The sequence below is a fragment of the Apteryx mantelli genome, chromosome 9 (assembly GCF_036417845.1).
Source record: "Apteryx mantelli isolate bAptMan1 chromosome 9, bAptMan1.hap1, whole genome shotgun sequence".
NCBI lineage: Eukaryota > Metazoa > Chordata > Aves > Apterygiformes > Apterygidae > Apteryx > Apteryx mantelli.
In genome coordinates, this window is record NC_089986.1 from 13,278,366 (window position 1) to 13,299,904 (window position 21,539).

Here is a 21,539-nt window from a genome sequence, read left to right on the forward strand (position 1 = left end):
GCTGAACTGCCAGGAAAAGCCGTGACATCATTGTTACAGAGAAAAAAAAAATCTGCCAGGAGAAGGAAACACAGCCATGATCCAGGAATATACAGTATTTATTTTGCAAATGCAGCTGAGCAAGCCAATGGGAAATGGAGGTCCCCGATATGTAGCCTGCTTGTTGAAAGCAGGGGCGATCATCCCAACCCTGGCAACTTCCAAATGTGATGATTTCAGTAATCAGAGAGGTAGAGGGCCCAAAGACAGTGAGTTCCTGACAGAGAGGGGAGGAACCAAAACGAGTGTCCCAAATGACACATAAGCACAGTCACGAGCACAGCCAGCCTTATCTAACACTAACAAACCTACAGGGCGTGGAGAAGGGAAGGAAAGAAGGCAGCAGGATTGTAAAGCAGGTTTTCCTGTTTCCACTGCTCATGCAGTGTCCCATTTGGGGGGATTTTCCCCAAATTTCTGTCTAACATTTATAAGCCAGTGAAGGCTCATGCCTTGGCACTGCCCGGCCCTGCAGGCGAATCATCTGGCTACACTCCTCCTGCACTGTGCACCAGCTGTGCTCAGCCTGGAGGGATGAGAAAAGCTCTCCTGCCTGGGGAGGAGGCACAAGAAGGGAGGTTTTGCAGGTGAGAGGAGCTCACCCCCACAAAGAGAGCCTGGCGGCAGGCTGCCCAGGCAGTGATCCTGGCCAACCCTCTGGTCCGCCTCGCTCCCTGGAAAGGATGCTTGGCATGAGGGATGGGCCCAAATTGAGCAGCAATACAAAGGAAATGCTATGTTTCCCTCACACGCAGGCCTGCTCCTTGTTGTCTTGTGCCCGTCTGTGTCCCACAGCACATGAGAAAGCCCATCCTCCCCTTCCCCTTCACCATGGACCTGCTAGGTCCTCCCCTTCCTGCTAATATTTCAAAGTCCACCAACCATGAATCACCCTCCAGCCCTGCACTAAAAAAATCCATGAACTAACATTTAAGTAAAAATGAAATAAAACCCAACCAGCTCAGACCTCACCACCGTGTTGACCTGCGGCCCCCACTCCACACCAGCTCTGGTTGCAGCCAGACTGGCTGGTATAATTCGGAGGCCCTTTGGATGAGGCTCTTGGCTTTCTGCAAACAGCGCGTCTTCACGAGCAAAGACACACTGCGATGCTTGCACAGAGCATGATACTCGCACGTGCTCCAGAGCATCCCCATTTCCCAGGGGCCTGATTGCCCATTGGCTTCAGCCCCCAGGTCTGCACAGAGCTGCGCAGACGAACTCAACTGCTTCCTGCTGTTAATGGGAGAGAGCCTGGGGATTTCGTCACAGCTGCCTCGACTCCCACGAGCCTGGACCTTCTCACCCCTGGCCAGCAGCCAGCGTGTGATGGCTCACGGCCCGGAGATGCGATCGACCAGCGAGTTCCTGGAGGGGGCTACAAACCCAGCGCCACTGAACCCTTGCGCAACACGGCCGAACCGCCAGCCCCACGCAGGGAGCCCCCATGCCATCAGCGCTGGAAAGCAGCTGCTCTGCCGGCTACTGCAGGCAGATTTCCTCCTTGAGCAACTCTGGCAAGCGCACCAGTTTCCAGGAAATATAAATAACTCTCTGGCTATCTGGAAGCAGCCCTAGGACTCCCAGCAAAGGGTCTCTTCCTAGCTCTGCCCTATTTCTACTGGCTGCTTGGTGCAATCGCCTAAAACACCAAGTAGGAGATGGGAGAACGTGACAGGCCCACCGGGATCCAGTGCAGTGAGCTAGAGTCTTGCTCCAACCTTGCACCAAAGGCCACCTCTGCTCAACCCAGCTGCAAGTGGTGGAGTATTTGGGCTAAAAGAGGCAGCTCTGGGCTTTGCCAGCCACCCACTCTTGCACTGCTGGGCACTAAGCTTTAAAAGCCTCATCTGCTGCTGGTGATCCTCATGGCCAACGTTCTCACGGGCGAGCAAGGGAGAAGCAGCTTCTGCCTCCTCGAACTGCTCCCAGGGAAGGCCACAGCCTGGAAAAGGCTGCTTTAACCAGAGCCGCTTTTGATGTGGGGCCAGAGCTGCACTGAGCCAAGAGCTTGTGCCCAGGTTTGGGATGCTCAAGCCCCTTCCCAGGGCAAGGATTCACATTTGAGACATTTAAGGAGAAGGACAGGCAAGAACAGAACTCCCACTCCATCATACTTCACTTTTCTTCATTTTATTCTTTTATTTGTACAGCTATATTTTACAGAACGCATTAATGCAGTTTAGACACAGCCCAAACCCTGTCTCCCGAGATTGTTTATAACACAAGCATGTAAAATAAGACTGGAAAAAAACCAAAAACCAAAACAAAAAATAAACAAAAATAAAACATTCCCCAATAGAGAGTTCCACCAAAACTCCTTTTGCAACGTCAGGCTGTACCTTGAAGAAGAAACTGAGCTCAATATAGTCCATACATCGAAAACTTCCATTGAAAAGAAAGGCACCGTGCGAAACCACATTTTACATATATACAGACTGAGAACTAGAACAAAAAAATTACACTTTATTATTATTTTAAATTCCTTCTGCAGCTTTGTTGGTTTAATACACACTTTTTTGTAAATTGTAAACCTTCACTTGCAAAAAAATACAAATACACTGATGCATTTAGACAAAATATTTTCTTACTTGTACAGATGCAATACTTTAAAATATCTCGTTAAGTGCTCTATCATAATAAAGATTCTCAGAGTGGCTTCTGCCTGCAGAGTCCAACTGAGTCTTTAATGCATTTTATATATTTTTAATATAGCTTTTTTAAAGGTCTATATATATTTATTTTATATATATATTTATATATTTATATCTATATATATTTACAACTCTGCCATAGATTCCTTCACCTTTGGTTAAAAAAGTTAAAGCCCTCTCTTTAATAGCATACTTTCTCTTTAAAAGAACACACATTTTGCATACAAAAGAAAAAAATCTGTTCCCATAAATCAACATTACATTCCTCATCTTCAAACGGCAAAGGCTGTGAAGGTTAGACTCCAGAGTTTATCAACACTCCACTGCACAGACATTTAAAATGACTATTTTTATTTTTATGTTTTATATACAATAAGATCTGAATAATTTTATTTTATTTTTCTTTTAGTTTCACATAACTGGGAAAAAATAAAACCCGTGTATTTTCTTTTTTTTTCTTTCTAATGTTTTTCCACCTATCTGCGCTATGGGTTTAGAGGCACTCCATCATGTGATGATTTTTTTTTTTTTCTTTTTTTCTTTTTAAGTGTTGCAAGTATCCTTTGGACAACTTCCCTCCCCACCCTTCCCCCCTGCGACGCCTCTGGGGAAATCCTCGGCCTTCAGCACGCCTTGGGGAGCTCCGGAGGCACCTCGGTCGCCGAGATGCGGTACTGCACCTTGGTGTTGGTGATGGCCCCGTGCTTCTGCCGGAGGTGAAGCCGCAGCTGGCTTTTGTGGCGGAAGTGCAGGTTGCACTTCTCACACTGCGGGGGCGAGAGGCAAGGCGGAGGGCGTGAGAGGCAACGGTCCGGCTGCGCCCGCGCAAACGCCTGCCCGTCGTGAGCTGCCCCAGAGCACCCCCCGCACGGATGGGGAACAGCAGGGATGCGGGCAGCTGGGGCGTTTAGCCAGGGCTGCCCTAGAGAAGCTCAAGCACGATCCAGGGGTCCTGAGCTGCCCCTCTTTGAGCCCTTAATCCTGACCTCGGTTTAAGAGATGTACAAAGACCAAGGTCACTTAGGATGGGACGCTGGCTCCCTAGGAACAAAGCGCCAAGCTCCTTCGCCGAGAGGCTCAAAGGGCTCTGCCCCGTCCCTATGCACGACCAGAGGCAGTAATTTAAGCCACAGCTATTTGGAGAAGCGTGACCTTCTTCCAGGAGAGGCGAGAGAAAAAAGAACAGCTAAGATGTACCCAGGCTGGGACGCGTGTCAGAACCAGAGCCAGTTTCCAGCGCGGCCGGTCGTGACAAAATACCACGCTGGCATCAGCTAACGCGTGAGCAAGGGACAGGGCACAGGGAGCAGACGTGACCTTGGCAAACGGCCCTGTAAGGCCCCGCAAGGCTAGTGAAGGGCGCTCAGGAGCTGGTGCTGAGGCAGGCCCATGCGAACGCCCAAGCGCCTTCCCACCCCCCGGGTTTGACAGCGCTCCCCTCCTGGCCGCGAGCTCCCCGCAAGGAGCAAGGTCACTCACATGATACGGTTTCTCTCCCGTGTGGATTCGAAGGTGACTTTTGAGCGTCTGCAGATGCCGGAAGCGCGTGCCGCAGATTTCGCAGGGGTAAGGTTTCTCCCCGGTGTGAATTAGCACATGAGCACGGAGATGAGCCACCTGTGGAAGAGCAGCCGGGTTACAGGAGCAGCCCTGGAGCAGGCAGGGCATCCGGGAGGAGGGCTCTGCCCAGCCACCCTGGGGACAGCACTGCTCGGGGGATCTGCAGGAGGGGGCCTCACACGAGGTTGGTCTAGACCAGTACACCCTCCCACCACAACAGCCCAAATCCTGGCTGCGAGTTCAATCCCTCAGTCCTTGCTCAGCCAAAACTCCATGGGCTCTTTTTTTTTTTTTCCCATACGTTCTAGCTGGCAGTCAGAGCCACAAGTGTCTGAGGTCTGAGGTCTCCAATCCATAACAGGAAATGGAGGAGAGAAGTTAAAACCAGAAATCAGGTTTCTTAGTAAGCCAGCAAACTGGCCCTCTAGGAGCTCAAAGCCCCTATTTATTCTGTTATTTCATGGGAAGAGGGTTGCAGGTCTTGGACACGAGGCTCTGGCCATCTCCACCTCCCCTGACACTGCAGGTACCGATGGCAATGCACACCTGGACGAATCTGGCTCCGCAGGTCTCGCATTTGTATGGTTTCTCTCCAGAGTGGATGCGTGTGTGGGTTTTCAGGTTGGCTGGCCGGTTGAACTGTGCCCCACAGATGTTGCAGCGATACGGTTTTTCCCCTGTTGAACCAAAAGAAAGGGAGAGGGGATAAATACCAGCTTGCTTAGCACCTGAGTGCCAGAGCGCTCCCCAGAGCTGCTGCCCCTGTAGTCTCCAGGTGTCAGCCCCATGGCACAACCTACAGGCTCCAACTCCCGTCGTTTGCTTTGGAGCTTGGCAGCAGCCAGGTCAGCCCAGGGCATCCCTGAGCTGGGTGCAACGCGGGAGCCAGCTGGGCACTGCAGAGCCTGCCCTCCGGCATGCGGCTCACGCACAGCACATGGGTATTTTTAGCAGGGAAGTCTAGGCAGGAGCAGCCTCTGTCCCCCAGCTCCTCCCAGGGACAGAGGGTTATGCTACTATTGTCTTCTCTGGGTTGGGAGGTGCAGCCTTTGACGTGAAAGAAAACGTCGGCCAGCTCTGCCAGCGAGGATTAACAATTTCACTCCTCCTGGCCCAGCGACAGTCTGGCACCCTGAACTTCTCTACAGCTGTGAGTAAGCCACGCAGAGCTGCCTGGCTCGATTTGGTCTCCTAATGGTCTTGAGCACATCCCGTCTCAATTGTTCATCACCTCTTTAGAGGAGTGAGAAGAGCTGATAGAGCGGAAAGCCAAGGCACGCCCAGCGACAGTGCTCCCAAGTCATTATTCAGTTACAATTACTGCTGTCGGCCCCAGCCGACTTTCTCACGGCCAGTGGAGAGTTGCAAAAAGATTTCAACAAGTTTCTTTAGGATGGATAAAGATGGGCTCAGCGGGGAGTGGGGAAACAGACATCATTTCTTCTCCTGCCTTCTCCTTTTGTTTTTGATTCAAGAACATCAGGGCAGTAATTCAGTTCTTCCCTGATGTATCCAAAGGACCTGGAGGGCCCAGGGGACTTCTACCCCCTCACACCTTCAAACCCTAACCCAGCACATGTATCGTTTTATTCGTCTGTGCAGGCCTCATAAAGCTTAAGTGAGACTCTAAGGCATTATGTCAAATTGAGTAAAGCAGCACTGAGTCTTTAGCACAGACTTCCCCAACATGCAAACTCCTTGTTTGGCATGTTAAGCATTAATAAAAGCAAGAAGAAATCCCCATGTTTGTCAGCAAATGACTAAACCCTTAATATCCCTTTCCTTTCTCAGCTTTCATTGTGATGATTCACAGAGAGTCCATCCATTCACAGATTTTTCCCATCAGCAGAGTTTCTGCCAAGCTTGATATGATCTGAATTTCTAGGATGTAGGAAAAATACAGGTTTCTCCCTAAACGAGCTTTTGAACCCTTCTTTTATCCACCACAAAGTAATCCAGAGGGCATGAGTCTGCTCCCAGCCACATGTTTTGCAAGCCACCTTCAAAAACAGCAGCGTCCGGTGCTTTACAGCAACTAAGCTCCAGTCACCCTAGGAAGTAGGGCAGTACTTCCCCTATTTATAGCTGAATCCCAGACAGGTTAGGCGCTCTGCCTAAGAAGCGGCAGAACCCAGGCATCCAGGCTCCCTGATAGCACTGAGGAAAGCATTTTGCACCAGTGCCTCGCTCTTCCCAGCACAGACAACTAGTGACACAGAGCAGGGAACGCCGCATCTGGGACAAACTGTACAGTAAACATCTGAGCACTGCTCAGTAAGCCTCCCCAGTAAGTCCTCTCCAAGGCCGATGCCATACCTGTGTGGACGGTTTTGTGGCTGGCGAGGTTCCCCTTGTAGCGGAAGGAGGCCTGGCAGCGATCGCACTTGTAGGGCTTGTCACTGTGGACTTGCAGAGAGTGTCTCTTGAGAGAGGCCTCTTCAGAGAACCGGCAGTCGCACTCATTGCAGAAGAAGGCTCCGTTCTCTGGGAGGGCAGAGAGGAGAGCAATGAGATGGGTAATCTGGCTCCTCGGTGGGCTGTGGTCTAGAGTTTGGCCAGAGAGGGGCAGCCAACAGAGCAAGTGTTGGAACAAGATGCTGAGCCCAGATGTTTGAGGTCAGCAGCACTTGCACCACACTGTTACCTCCACAGCCTTCTTGCACACACAGCAAGAACACATGTGGCTTAAGAGGGCAAAGTAATCCCTAGCCACCTCTCCTCCAGTGCGACATGAACTACTGCTTATTAAAGCTGCTCCTGCAGCACAGGAAGTCAGGCATCTCACCTAGGCATCTTTCAGGGAGGTCTACAAAGGCACCCAAGTTATCAGGCACCCTCCAAAGGATGCATGCTCAGCCCTGGAGCAATTCCAGCACCTTCATAGGCCTTAAACCTTTATGTGTACAGATGTCTTCCCCGAGCATGGGAAGATTGTCAACATCTGGAGCACCAGGCAGGTCCCCCTGTACAAGGGCACCTAACTCTTAAGTGTTTTAGCCTTGAGCATCACCACACCTGGGTTCCCTTTGTGGATCTCATCTCACACCACAGGAAAACAAACAATTCTGCATTCCCCCTCCCTGAGCTATGGGCAGATGGGTGCAAAGATACCCGTCTCTGGGCCTGTGGAGTTTTGCAACAGCATTGCAAGCCTCATTATCTGCGTTTCTCCAGATGTGCACATTAGGCTCCCTGATAATGAAGATACCATGACGGATGCATGAGACACACTATATTGCCCAATTTCCATTAGGGTCATTACATCTGCCAAGCTTGTTCTCCTATGGTTCTGGTGGGGTGGGGTGTATTTCGTTTCCTGTCCTTAGCTGCCAAAGTAGCAGCATGTGACTAACTCCTCGCACAAAGTGTCTAGATGGTGTTGGGAGGGAAAAGCAGGAGGAGAGCAGAAGCAATCCCCACGTGTGTGCATCCCTCAGGTGCGCACACAGAGCTGGTCAGCCAGTGAGCAAGGCACTGTAAAGCACTTTGGGACCCATCAGCATCAGAGACAGTTTTGACTGCCAACTTGGATGAAGGGCACTGGGTGGATAGGTCACTAGACTGCACAGATCCCTAGACTGCCAGTTGGAAAGGTAAGCAGGGATGGGAGACTCACCGCAACTGGAGTCAGAGTATTCAGACTGGGTTTCCCCCATCTCCTCTCCAAAGGTTGAGCCAGGGGTGTGAAGGCACATCTCAGCATGTTGTGGGGACTGGCAGCCACAGGAGCTGCACTTCGATGAATGCATGTACAGTGGGGACTGCCCTTCGCTGCTCCGAGGGGACCCATCCAGGGACCTGTGGAAGGACAGCAACGCACACAGCCGTGAGAAGGCTCTTGCTGTGCTTGAGCTATTAGGCCCTTGATGTTTGCACCCTTCCAGACACGAGGAACATCCATGTTTTATGGGGAGACTTTTGTGGTGAGATGCACAGCAGAGCCCTGATCAACAACTGGTCCCTGCGCCTCACGCTTCAGGTGCCCATCACCAAGCAACCTCAAAGCTCTCTAGGAACATCCGGGTCCAGGGGATAGTGTACTGTTCCCAGCAAGTTAGGCCTTTCCAGAGCACACAGCCAACCAAAAACTCTAGGCACAGGGACTCAGGTGAAAACAGGCTGGGTGAATCCAGGCTCAGAAACCATCCAAAGCTGCAGAGTGAGCCAGGAATTCCTGACCCAATGTTCCCAATTTCACTGCCAGACCAGACCAGCACTGCTACTGTGCGGATGGCTGGCACCCAGCCGACGTCACTGGCAGTGCTCCACCAATGCAGAGGTTTCCACCTGGTCGCAGCCGGACTCCCCAGCCCAATGCTACAGCTATTTCACACACTTCCAAACCCTCACCAACAATGCAGGGAGTTCTGTCTTTTGGGGGAATCTTCTCACCTGTTAACAATATTGTTGAGTCTGCTCGCTTGTGGGATAGTGGAATCTTCTCCACTCACACTCATCTTGGTCGGGGATTGCACATTGAGATGTTCTGGCTCCATGGACTGCTGGCAGGTGGACATGGGCATGTAGGTGCGAGGAGAGAGGGTTCCCATCTCGTTCTGGTCAGCACTGTCTTGCTTGGTGTTCTGATTGAGAGAGTTGAGGACGATGAACTTATACTTCTTCCAGTTGCAGGCTTTGGGATCTGTGGGGCTCTTGGTGACCAGAGAGCTGGAGCTCTGACCGATACGGGCGTTCTTGCTGCTGCTGGACTCAGTTGGCGAGTTGGGCTGACAGTCTGACTTCTGGGGGCTCTGGGGACTAATGAGTCCCTTGCGATCCAGAGGGGTGTTGGTGGGCTCAAAGTGCTGGCTGATCTCATCCTCTGAAGACGTCCGCTCCTCCTCTTTGGCCACTTTGTCACAAGAGAAGTAGGAGTTGTTCCGGACTGAGGGGACAACGGGTTTGGGGCCAGAGGCTACGCTGTAGTGCATGTCGCTCCTGGCTTCTTCAGCAGCAGCTTCTTTCGGAGCATAGATCGTGGCGTGGCACATGTTGGCCGAGATGTCGGTGATGGTTCTCATGTACTCAGTGGGGATTGTCCGAGAGCTGTCACATGGCAGAATCCTCTCCTTGGGGAAGGCACTTGCCCTTGAGAGTTCGGAGAGGGGCATCCTCATCTCTCGCAACTCATCATCCACAAGGAAGCCATTTAGAGGGAGAGGGCTGTATCCAGGGTAGGAAATGGAGGATCCAGACAAACTATTGAACAAGCCAGGTGCAAAGGCCCTCCCATCACAAAGGGACCCATTTCGGAGATGCATGCTGTTCTCTGAGATATCTCTGCTCCGATAAGCCATCACCTCTGGGTGGCTCAGCATCCGGCCAGCCAAAAACTCTTCCCTTGGAGTCTTCATAGCAGACACCATCTCAGCTTCACTGTAACCAGGCAAAAAGGAGGGACAGACAGTCATTTCTGTACTCAAGGATAAGTTCACAGACACTATGTCAGTTCTCCCCCCTCCCACCCAAACACACCATCCCAGGCTCTCCAAAGTTCACTCATGGCTCTCACCTAGATTTGACAAACCTTCGGCAAGTATCAACCACGTGCTCCATCTGCAGGTACAGCGCTGTGGCCATCACAGCCATGATATTGTTCTCCCTCAAGTTCAGGCGGGACGTGTACATGAAGTCCAAGAGGATGCAAAACCCCTCCGGGTTGATTTCGGGGTCCAGATTGATGACATTCAAGTTGCATTTGAGCTGGTCAGTGAAGATGCTGTAGAAGAGGCCACTGAAGAGAGGAGACAGAGAGAAAAATGAGTGTGACGACAATTCAGAAGAAGAAAGAATTTGTCTGAAATCCCTTAGCACAGAGGGGTTCTTGAACAGTAAAGGAGCCAGAGGCAATTACTGCATTCCCTGAGCTTCCCCCTTATTATCAAGCTTGGTTTCCCAGCTTAGTAAGCGTCTTCTGCTCTGCACTTTTACCAACCGGAACAGCCTGCTTTTAGATCTCACCTGCTCAACAACTCCCCATTGCCCTGGTTTAGAAATTCCCCCTTTTTGTTGTTCTTACCACTGCCAACCCCTTCCCACTGTGTCTCATTTCTTTCAAAAGCCTCTTGGGAGATCCACGCACACACTTTAACCAGAAAAAAGGAAATGTTGGCAAAACATTTTTCAAATGTTCTAATAGCTAAATCCTTGCTTTTCCATGTCCACACACCCTGTCAACAGGAGACCCTGGAAAGCATCTGCAGTGATTTAACTGAGTGATAGTGGGATGTTAATTAAGAGTTTGCTAGGAAGCAATCCTGGACCTGGAAAGGGATTTCAGATCCCACCAGGCTTGCTTGAAAATCAGCAGAGGTGGGTGCAGTCGGAGGACTGGGGGCCAGGGAAGAACAGCTCTAAAAATAGCAGTGACAGAGGACACTGCAGTCACAAAGGACTTGCTCACCCCAGTGAATATCCAGCCTTCCCTCCCCTTCCCTGCCCTGATGGAGCGTTTGTGCTCTGCCTTCAGAGACGCAGCCCACGCCTGCCACGCTCCTGTTTATCTCAAGGGATTGCGTGTGGGCAGATGTATGCATGCAAGAAGGAGAGAAGTCTGGGCACCACGCTACAGATAAAAGGTCTCAGCTCTAACTCCTTTTCTAGTACAAGTTTCTTAGAAGCCTGTTTGAATTCTGCTTCCCTGCCTCAGTTTCCCTGTCTGTAAAACCTGCAGGCTTCCCAGGGGACTCAGCAGTGTTGCAGGTGGCCAAAAGCAGAGGGAACAGAAAGGGACAGAGGAACAGGGTCCTGCACTCACCTGCAGGCCATGAGGACTGTTTTGTGGGCTCTGAACTGTTCCCGGTTCACGATGATGACGACGTCTGTCAGGATGTCCCGGCTTCTAAGGCGGTTGAGATTGAGGAGGACATCGCTCGCGTGGCGGGTGAACTGGATGCAGCTGTCTGCTGGTGAGGCCATCTTGAGTCTGCTCAAAACACAAGGTGGAGGAGGATGGGAACGGAGAAACAGCCAGGAAAGCACCCTAAACCCAGCAAAGAGACAGCTGCCACTCTGGGAAGGGTTCAGATGGCAAAGCGCCATTGGTGGTGACAGCACTAGCTTCTCATCCCCAGGAGAAACAACAAATGGGGACGTGACTGCATTTCAGCTTCCACCCCAAGTGCCTGCCAGGCTGCCCAGCAAGGTCCTTGGGACAGCAAGACCTAGTGTCTCAGCTCCACCCAGCGAGCTGGTGGGTGAAGGCAACCAGACCCTCCTGACGATTAGCTAACTGGCTCCTCTTTCTCCCTGCCTCACCCATGATCGCTCCACCCCAGCCCACTCCTCCCACCATGACTGCTCCTTGGGTTTGACTCCACAAAGCTCCCAACACTCTGTCTTCCCAGTCTCCAGACCTTCCTCAAGCACCATTCCCCCACCCATCTGTTGGCTGGCTGCAGATCCAGCCATGGGAATCAAAACTAGTCTTGTCCCAACAGAAGCTGCAAGGATTTCAACATCTGGAAAACAGCCCACGGTGGAGCACCAATCCTCACCAACCATCAAAGCTACTGCTCCAAGTGGCCACTTTGGAGAAGACCTGTCCAGAATTTCCCAATAAATCAATGGCAGTAGTCAGGAACAGAACTCATCTAACCTGCTGGATTGCTACCCACACTTCAGCCCAGTCTCTCCAAGCGAGGAAGGCTTGGGTTAGTCAAGGAGTATGAAGCCTTCCCCCAACACAACAGCCCTTTGATCTGTGTCAGAGATGCCCTGCAAGCAGCTTGCCATCCTGTACCCAGGAGAGTCCAAAAATCGCTTGTCTGAAGTTTAGGCTAGAATGTGCATCTTAAATGCCAAATTCTTCAATGATCAACTCCCTCCTGCAACCCCATCTCCTCCTCCTTTCCCAGCGAGATATGAACGTACAGTATTTTCTACAGAGCAGCTGCTCTCCTGAAAACAAATTCCAGCTGGGTCTAATGAAACATTTCATTCAACATGTTTAAGGGAAGGGGCGGGGGGGGAGCACAAAGTTTAAATTTACATACCCAATGCCTCAATTCACAGTCCAAAAGTTTCTTTCAAACCTACAAATAAAGCACAAGAAAACAAATGCCACATTAGCTGATAAATATAAATTGACCATGAAAGGACATGAGCTTGTTGTTTCGCTAGAGTATCAGTGGGATAAAAGCTAGAGATAACCAACCTTCTACTCTCCAGTAAGGTTAACATTTGTTTCTTCCGGTACAGTATGTTCTTATCACAACCACAGGCTTTGAGAATCCAATCATAGCTTCTTCCACACCCTCTAGCCCAAACCATGGGCGTATGCCAAGGAGATTTTCATTTCCATGACTCAGGAACTTAAAGGCAGGTGGGGAAGGGAAGTCAAGCAAGAATTTTCTCACCACTTCTTTCGGAGATAACTCTCCCCTGCCAAGACCAAATTCCCAGCCAGTGCCATATCCAATACCAATGCCATATTCCCAGCACCTCATTAACAGGTATGACTTACACATCCGCTGCCACTCTGCTCAGAAACCTCGACAGAGCCTGAATTCAGTCCTCCAGAATAGTTACTGCCCCTCTCAGGATACCAACACACTTCAGATGCCAGTGAAAATGCTTGGGGATGGCACTCCCAAACAGACTTTGGAAGATGCGGACGTGAAGTATTGAAGTGACTTGGCCAGGATCACATAAGAAGTGAGTGGCGGAGATGGAAGCACACCCAGAACAAATGCCTTGTCCAGGCTAGCGGAAAAGCTTTCCCCAGAACTGCAATTTTTGCCTCCCCCTGCTGGCTTCATGGGCTACATAACTGGGGCTGCACAGCGAGGAAATACAGGAGTTAAATGCCTTCCAAAACTCAGGCTATTATTTCCCAACTTCCTTAAAAATTATTAGCACAGCTGACCTGGTACCAATGCCAGGATGAGGGCTCTCAGGTAGCCGCCCTGACAGGAACAAGGAAAACCATAATAAATAAGTGCACAAAGTTTGTGCACCCCGAAACCCTCATCACACTATTTTCAGGACTGACCCCAAAATTCTCAGGAGCAAAGTGACACAGATGATTTCCGGCACTTGCAGGGATCCCATCCAGCCCTGCAAGGACAAGTGTCCCCTTCCCTCTCCCTTGCAGGAGATGCTCAAATGTAGAGCCCAAGCTCTCCCCGTATCTCCACAGATACTGGGGTGGGAAGAAGAGGCGTGATTTAAGGCAAGGTATCGCACGCAAAACCCAGAACAGCATCTTGCCAACCCCGTTCCAGAGATCAAATGCAAATCTTCAGAGCTGCTCTGAGCCCTGCTAGCTTAGAGCTTGACACACACAAAAAGTGACTCATTTCCCAAATACTGCAGACTCTGACCTCTCTGTACACACTGGCTGCCAGCCGCTCGCTACCTTCACTCGAAAGCCAAGGGACTTACAGCGCTCTGTAAGGAGCCCAGCACGCATCCGTGTTTCCGCACCAGCAGATTGCATACGTCCCGGCTGGTCGGGTCACGTCCCGACCTCGGCCGTGCTGGCGGACGTGCCGCGAACTCCTCCGAGCTCCCGGAGCCTTACCCTGGTGTCACCGAGCCATCACAAGCTGACCCATTTATAAACTAACAAAGTTACAAACTGCAGGATGAACTCTGCGCCCTTGAACATCACGTGAGGAGCTGCCGCTGTCACCGAACTCCCTTTCCCGCAGCGAGGGCACGGTGCTGCCGAGCCAGGGAGCACCCCGCTCCTCTCCCACCTCCTTACAGCCTCCTTACCCTCCAAAATCATCTCTCCCCAGTGCCGCCTGCGCCGCTGCAGGAGCTGCCCAGCCCCCTGCGCCGCCCACGGACCGGGGAGCTGGGCAGGTGCATCCCAAGCGCTCCCGGCTGCAGGATGTGGGCGCGTAGAGGGAGAGGGACCTTCCTTCCCCTTGCTGCGCTGAGCCGGAGTTAACCCTGCCCTTCCCGGCCTCCACACAGGACCGTCGCTGCACCCTGAGCACGGGAGGATGCCAAGACCCAGGGACCAGCAGAGAAGGGGACAGGGATGGGAAGCAGAGAAGACTGCCGTGGCCCAGCATGGCTTTCTCTGCTCCCCCTGCCAAAGCCCACGAGGCGCCCCGAGGCTTGGCTGGGGCTGCAGCATCACCCCAAGGGGCCCCCCCCCCCCAGCTTTCCTGCTCGGTACCTTGCAGGTTTCAGGCCAGCCTGGGGCGCTCGGTGCTGCGCGGCGGTGCACGCCAGGGCTTGCTGTGCCCAGAGAGGAAGGTCTGGGCCAGGTGCACGGCCCGTTTCACGGGGGGGAGGCATGGGACTATTACCGCCACTGCCTTCCAGGAAGGCTGCGGGTCTGCCCCGGCGGTTCACGGAATGGCCCTTCCCTGCCAGCACCTCCCCGAGAAAACCCATTCCTGGAAGGGAGCCCGGGGCCAACGCTGCCCTGCCGCGGCGGCCGGCTTGGCAGGCGCAGGGAGGGAGCACCACAGCCAGCACTCTCTGCGCATGGGGGAAGCCCTGCTCAGCTCCACTCCACCCATGCAGAGGGGAGACCCCCAGAGCTTCCCCTCTGCAAGGGGGAGATCCTGGCACCACCCCCCACCCCAAATCCATCCTCTCTTGGATTTATAGCGAATCCCTTTCCATCCTTCATCCCCTGGTGAATAGGGAAGCCCCCTGCCACGCACAGGGAGATGCCCTTGCTCCTCTATCCCCTTTGCATGGAGGAGACCCCCTCATCACCCCCCTACCACACTAAGTTCGGGGAAAGGCAGCAACCACCCCCCAGCGCCCCGTTCTCCTACCCCGCCACCCTGTGGTGCTCCAGAGCCTGCGGTGCCGATGGGCCTCTCCTCACCCTGGAGGGGCAGCTGGGTGAAGTCTCTCTTCCCCACAGCTCCATCCCACACAGCGCTCCGAAACCACCCGCCCAGGGGAAGCGCCATCCTGCCTCCGCTCCTTAGTCCCTGCCCTGCTGCAGGGCACCAGCACAGCGTGAACAAGCAGCTGCCTGTTGGGACACCCCTGCCAGCACCCCCCCACCCCATCAAGGGACACCTGGGTGCTCCCACACAGGGACTAGAGGCAGGGGGAACGGGGGAGCCCCAGGCACAGCCATGGGCCCTACAAGCCACAGGGAAGAGGATGCTCTGCACTGGGGTTGGGCGAGTGCCCAGCTCTGATTTCCCGGTGTCATGCAGTCAGGGGGCACTAAGCATCCTTTAGCTGTCAGAGCACAATTTTATTAATTTAGCAGCTTCTGTTTGGTGTCTAGGCCAAAACGTGGCTTGGTTAATAACAGCTGAAAAAGGGCGAGCCCAAGAGGAGTCCTAGCGCACACTGTCAGCACAGATCAAAAGCAGCATCGCTAGTGCAAGCCCTGTAGTTTTTTCCATTGTACCCTTCCGTGAGTGGATTGCACTCGCTGTATCAAGCGGCTCTGCTAACTTTCAGTCCGATCCAATTTCCTGCCAGCAAACAAATGTTTCTAGGAAATGCAATACATTATCTGGACGGGTTTATTATCAGCGCTTGGAACCAGGAAAATGGCATATTTTCTTGAGCGCTGCAGGGAACTTCAGAGTCTGTACTTCAAAAGAGGATTTAAAAGGATTGCCCTTGAAAGTGGGCCCAGCTCAAGTTGTTCTGGTCTTTGCAAAAGAAAATGCGGGGGGGGGGGGGGGGGGAAATACTAAAAACATCTCCACTGTTTTCCACTGAGAGGATTCCCCCTGCCCTTTACACAGTCAAGATCCAACTACGAGGCAGAGCCAGCAAGTGCCCTTGGGAAGCAAGGAGTCAAACCTTCAGTATTTCAAAATGACCCCAAACAATTTGGCATGTTAATTTTTCAAATGAAGGCAGGAATTCCATCTCATCTGAGGTCAAGGGAGCTACTCAAGAGAGCAGGAGGCCGAGGCGGCGCTCTGCCCACACCAAGCCCTGCGCCAAGGTGCTGCCCAGACAGCAGAGTGCAGCTTGGGTCCTCAGCAGCTCCCTGCTGTGGGACCCGGGACCCAGGACCCAGCACAGCTGAGCTGTGTCCCATCATCCCTACCCCACACCAGGGCCATAACTCACAAGCCAACACATCCCCTTCCCCTCTCTACACTCCTGGGGCCAAGGGTGGCAACAGCCCATTTTGGCAGCAAGGAGCTGCTCGGGCATCCAGCCTAGACTTGGCAGAGCACCCAAGGGGGACACAAGCAAACTTGGGGTCTGCTGGCCAGAAGTAGAGATCGCCTCCATCCCACCACACACTGTATTTATTTAGCCAATTTAGCCAGGTTTAAGAAGATCTGTTTCAGAGGGTGCCATGTCCAACATGAGACACGTTCTTCAGAACTCGCCATCCTGCAGCACACTTGTCCCAAGCTCTTCTTGCTGTACAGAGCAACCACATGCTCCTCATGTGTCTGAATAGAGGGGTAACCCCAAGGCAGAACATGGCCTGGGAGAAGGAGAGGAGAGAAATAACATAGCCCAGAAGTTTCTCCCCTCTCCAACTCCCTTGGCTCTCCCTGCCTCAGCTCTGCTCAGCTTTCCAGGGAGTTATGTGGCTCTGAAGGCAACATGCTCCCTGACAGGGAGGAGAAGAAATTTTTGACTTTCAGTGTCCTGCTGCAACTGAATACATGCAAGATTTAGCATGATTTTAAATTAAAAAAAAAAAAAAGGAAGACTACATTTGCAGTCTAAATTTGCAGTCTCAAGAAGTGTACTGGTCAGCAGCTAACTTTTGGATACTCATTTAACCAAACTGCGAACTCCTGAGGTTCACCAATGCCTGCTGTAAACATGGAAACCAAGTGCCACTTCTGGCCAAACAGAAGAATGGTTTAAAAATAGATCTAGAAAAGTATACAGGCACTCAGCATACATGACTCCTGTTTATAGACTCGCACTACGATAAAACTGAATGAGAGGTTACGGACATGCAGTCAAGTTTTTACCGAATTTAGATTTTACAAACTTTTCAGAAACTTGAAAACAACATTTCAGGCTCCAACTGAACGAGTAAATGCTCTTCATCTGGAGTTTGCAGACCAAACATTACAGCCCATGAACTAACAGGCGTGAAATGGTTCAGCTGACCACAGTGACAGAAATACGAGGAGGTACATAAATTGCACAGTGACAAGTCCACATACTGGTTAGAGCTTTGTTTTACTCATCTATACTATATGGAACAAGACTTTTTTTTTTAATGGGGCATTTAAAAAGGGACACTCATCCCTGCTCCCAAAACATAGCATTGCCTCACTAAGTTTTACCATGTGCATTTATAATAGGGTTTTGAGGACAATGTTAATGCATTTCCTAAAAAACATTCCTACAAATTAATATTAGGCTGCTGCCATCATAGCTGGAAGGGGGGAGGGGAGGAAAAAAAGCTCTATGATACATCCTAAATCAGGCAGAAATTCAAGGATAGATTAACACCACAACTTGGAAAGATTTTCACATGTGCTTTCACGACAAGACCCAGAGAGAACTCCATATGGAAATGCCAGTGACTTTAATAAGTGCTCAGTTGTTTCCAGTTAGGCTCCTTAAGTAAGTTCAGCGGCATCCAGAGCTTCTTTGCCACCTTCCTCCTAGCTAGCAAGCATTTCTTTCTTTTTTTAAGTGTGTTAATAAACACGTTCCCGCTTTCCCAAGCCTCCCAGCTCAGCCACTGCCCCGGCCAGAGAAGAAGGAAAACACATAACACTAGATGGCACCAGTTAGCTTTGCTGCAGAAGCAATTTTCCCCCTTGGAAAATAAAACACCCCAACCAAACCTGGAAAACATATAATTTTGTCGATGTAATTCTGTTTCTCTTAAAATGTGTCTGAGCAACATTATTTTTATGAGCTTTTCCAGCCTTGTTTTGAAAAACTTAATGTTTCTGTTAGGTTTATTTTAGCCTCATCAGACAGTAGACTTAAGTCCTCCCAGTGCTGTGAACAGGGATGTCTGAAGTATCATAAAGACTTTTGACAGTTTTTTTTTTGGGGTGGGATTTGTAAGAATCACTTCTCATTCCGACTTCTTCCTTTGCAATAATAACTAACCAGTTAAATTCCACTTCCTCTCTGAATATTGACTCAGACAGTCAGAACTGAGGGGGATTGGAAATTGGAATTGAAATGCATCCCAAGAGATCTTTGATCTGTTTTGCCAGTCAAAATTGAACACTCAGAGATGAAGTCTTTTCTTACTGGAACAATGTAATAATCCATTCTTCTGGAAAATTGCTAGACAGCCTTTGAATATTTTAATGGATTGATGATTTGTTTCATGGGGCAAAAGAACTTATAATACAGATGGCAATTTAAGCCAGCAATCCCTTCATTAAAAGAAAATAACAGAACCTCAAGTTATCTCTGTATGTTTGCACATACATGCACACACACACACACACAGAGACAGAGAGAAATAGAAAGAGATCTGCCTTAAAATATTTTCAAAGCAATTTCTGAACTGAATCCTCCCCCACCTCCAAGGATTGCTACAAGGAAGCCAGCATTTATTCTTAAAGCACTTATCCCGTAAGCCTTTGAAACAACATTGCAAACAGTAATTTTTAAAACCCCAGGACAACAATCAACACGCATCCAAGGATCGACAGAGGGCCTGATCCTGCACCCTGGCCCTGCTGCCCCTTCCAGTGGCGCCGACAAGGATTTGGCCCCGCACAGATGCCAGACCACGGCGCTGCTTATTGCCGAGGCTCGGGTGCCTGCCCCAGCCTCGCTCAGCACCGATCCTGCACCGCCTCGAGTCAGTGGAAAAAACTAACCGAGTCAGGGTTGATCTCTGTTGGTTTTGACTCATGATTTTAAGTCCAGATTTGCCTCTTCCTTGGAAATGCAACAGGGTCAAAGGCGGCTTTTTAGGCACATCTGAGAGGCCGCCGCGGATTTCTCTAAACAAACGGCTTGCTTTCCGCTTCCCTCCTTCACAAGAGGCGATTTCATAACATTCATACTGTGACTTTGCAAACTCCAGGAGTGGGGCGGGGGGGTAGGGGGGGCACGGCGGGGAGGGGGGCGGCCGGGAGAGGTCGCTGCCGCCCGACCACGAAAAAGTTTTCACAACAAAAGTTGGGCTTTTTCGGTTTTGTTTTGCCCTTTTTTTTAAAAAAGTTTTAAAAAAAAAAAGCCTTCCCCCCCCTCCCCCACCACTTTTGTTTTTTGGGAGCCGCGGGGCGGGGCGCAGGGGGGGCCGGCGGCGGAGGGGCGCTGCGCGGCCGCGCAGCTCCGGGCAGCACGAGCGTGGGGCCGGCGGCGGGTGCGGGAGCGCCGCGCCGAGCGCACGGGGCTCGCTGTCCCCGGCCTCCTCCCCCTTTCCAGGACCCCCCCCCCACTCCCGCGGGCGTTATTATTATTATTATTACTTTAAGCCTTTCGCGTAATATTCAGAGTTGCTTCACGCCTCCGCGAGCGCCGGCGCTGTGCCTTTTTTTATTTCCATCGGGCAAAAGCCGCGCGGGGCAGCAGGGCACCCCGCGGGCGCAGGGGGGTCCCGTCCCGTCCCATCCCGTCCCGTCCCCCCCGCACGCTCCGGGGCCGGGCGCAGCGGCCCGGCCGCCTCCCCGCGGGCGCGCCGCTGCCCGGGGCGCAGCGCCTCGGCCTCTCCATCACCGCCCGCTCCGGCCCCGCGCTCGGCGCAGCGCGGCGCGGCCGGCCGCCGGCTGCAAACCGCACCAGCCCTTCCGCGGGCGCGTAGCGGACGGACGAGGAAAACAAACCAAAAAGAAAAAAAAACAAGCGGGTGTTGCGGGGGGGGGGGGGAGCGGGGAAAATAATGCGGAAAGGCCCAAGCGGCGCCGCCGCCGCCCGCGGGACGCGCTCCGCCAGCCTCCCTCCCTGCGCGGAGGCTCCGTGCGCCGCCGCCGCGCACACGCGCGCAGACCCCGCACAGCGACACAGCCCGCGCGCGCGGCCCCCGCGGCCGCGCTGAGCGCCGCAACCTCCGCGCCGCCGCCGTCCTGCTCCGCGGCGGCCGCAGGTGCCGAGGCGCCGCCGCCCGCCCGCCCGGCCCCGCCGCGCGCGTCCGGGAGAGCCGATAACCCGCCGTGACCATCGTCCCGGCGGCGGCGACCCCCGCCGCGGCGCGGCAGCGACAGCGGGGACCCCGCCGCGGCCGCCCCTTCCCGCGCCGCAGCCCCCGCCGCAGAGCCCCCCGCCGCCGCCGGCCCCGCTCCCCCCCGCGGATGCGGCGGCGCCCCGTCGAGGCGGCTCGGCAAGCGGGTGGCGGCGGGGAGGCAGAGGGAAAAGCAAGAATTAGAAAGACAAAAAAAAAGGGAGGATTAAAAAAAAAAAAAAAGAGGCAAGCAAAGGGTGGTGGTTGTGGGGGGGAGGAATATGAAGTGGAAAAGCCCCAAACGCCGCGCAGCCCGTCGGGGCGGCTCCGCGCACCTGCCGCCGGGCGCGGAGCGGGGAGGCGAAAATCGGTAGAAATATATAGCGGCGGCGCGGCGCCAGGGCGACTGGCAGCGGCGGAGAGGGGCAGGGAGGGAAAGAGGAGGGAGAGGAGAGCGAGCGAAAAAAAAAAAAAGAGAGAGAGAGAGAGAGAGGGAGAGAGAATTAAAGGGTAAAATCGGCAGCGGCAATAGCAGCAGCAATCACCTGGTCTCCGGGCTTTCCTAGAAACTCCTTGCATCACCACTTCTAAGAACCCCAGTTCTAAGAATCAACAGAGCCCAATTCTCGGAATTTGAGCTGCCGACCCTACCACCGCGCCCAGCGCGGGGAGGGCCGCGGCCCTCCCCCGCCGCCCCGCCGCCGCCGCCGCCGCCCCCCCGCGCCGCGCGCCCCCCGCCGCCGCCGCCGCGCCGCTCGCCGCCACCGCGCCGCCCCCCGCCGCCGCCGCGCGGGGCGGGGGGCGGCGGCGGCGGGGGTCCGTGGGGGCGGCGCCCCCCTCTCGCCGCGCGCGCAGTGGTCGCGCCCGGGCGGCGGGTCACGTGGCGGCGGGTGCTCTGTGACGTGGGGCGCGGCGGCGGTGCGGCGCGCGGCCCCTGGCAGCGCGCGGCGGGGCTGGCGCGGCGGTGACATAAGCGGGGTCCCGGCGCGCGGCCCCCCGCGCAGCGCGGCGCAAGGCGCAAGGCGCAAGGCGCGCAGCCTGTGCGCCCCGGCCCGCCGCCCCCGGGGGGCGAAGGGGAGCGCGCGCCCCGCTGGCGCGGGCAAATAGGCATCTCGGGCGGTGCAAAAGGGAGGAAAGGAAGAGATTAGAAAACTAGGCTTTTTTTTGTTATTTTTTCCCCTTCTTTTGACAAGTTTCGCGTTTTTTGTTTTTTGGGTTTTTTTTAAGGCAGAAAAAAATCAAAAAGAAACCAACCCCGGGATCCTGCTGCATTG

General features: G+C 53.2%; 1 protein-coding gene across 1 annotated transcript; it reads right to left on the minus strand.

Annotated features, from left to right (window-relative positions):
• Positions 1 to 2,156: 2,156 nt before the first annotated feature.
• Positions 2,157 to 20,872, minus strand: BCL6 (BCL6 transcription repressor). Its single transcript, XM_067301779.1, has 10 exons — positions 20,811 to 20,872; positions 12,248 to 12,286; positions 11,011 to 11,178; positions 9,766 to 9,987; positions 8,646 to 9,629; positions 7,870 to 8,051; positions 6,570 to 6,737; positions 4,800 to 4,930; positions 4,173 to 4,310; positions 2,157 to 3,460 (listed from the first exon to the last, which is right to left on the minus strand). Exons 3-10 carry the CDS (start codon positions 11,169 to 11,171, stop codon positions 3,317 to 3,319), a joined length of 2,130 nt encoding a protein of 709 aa, XP_067157880.1. The 5' UTR covers positions 11,172 to 11,178; positions 12,248 to 12,286; positions 20,811 to 20,872; the 3' UTR covers positions 2,157 to 3,316.
• Between the last annotated feature and the right edge of the window lie 667 nt (positions 20,873 to 21,539).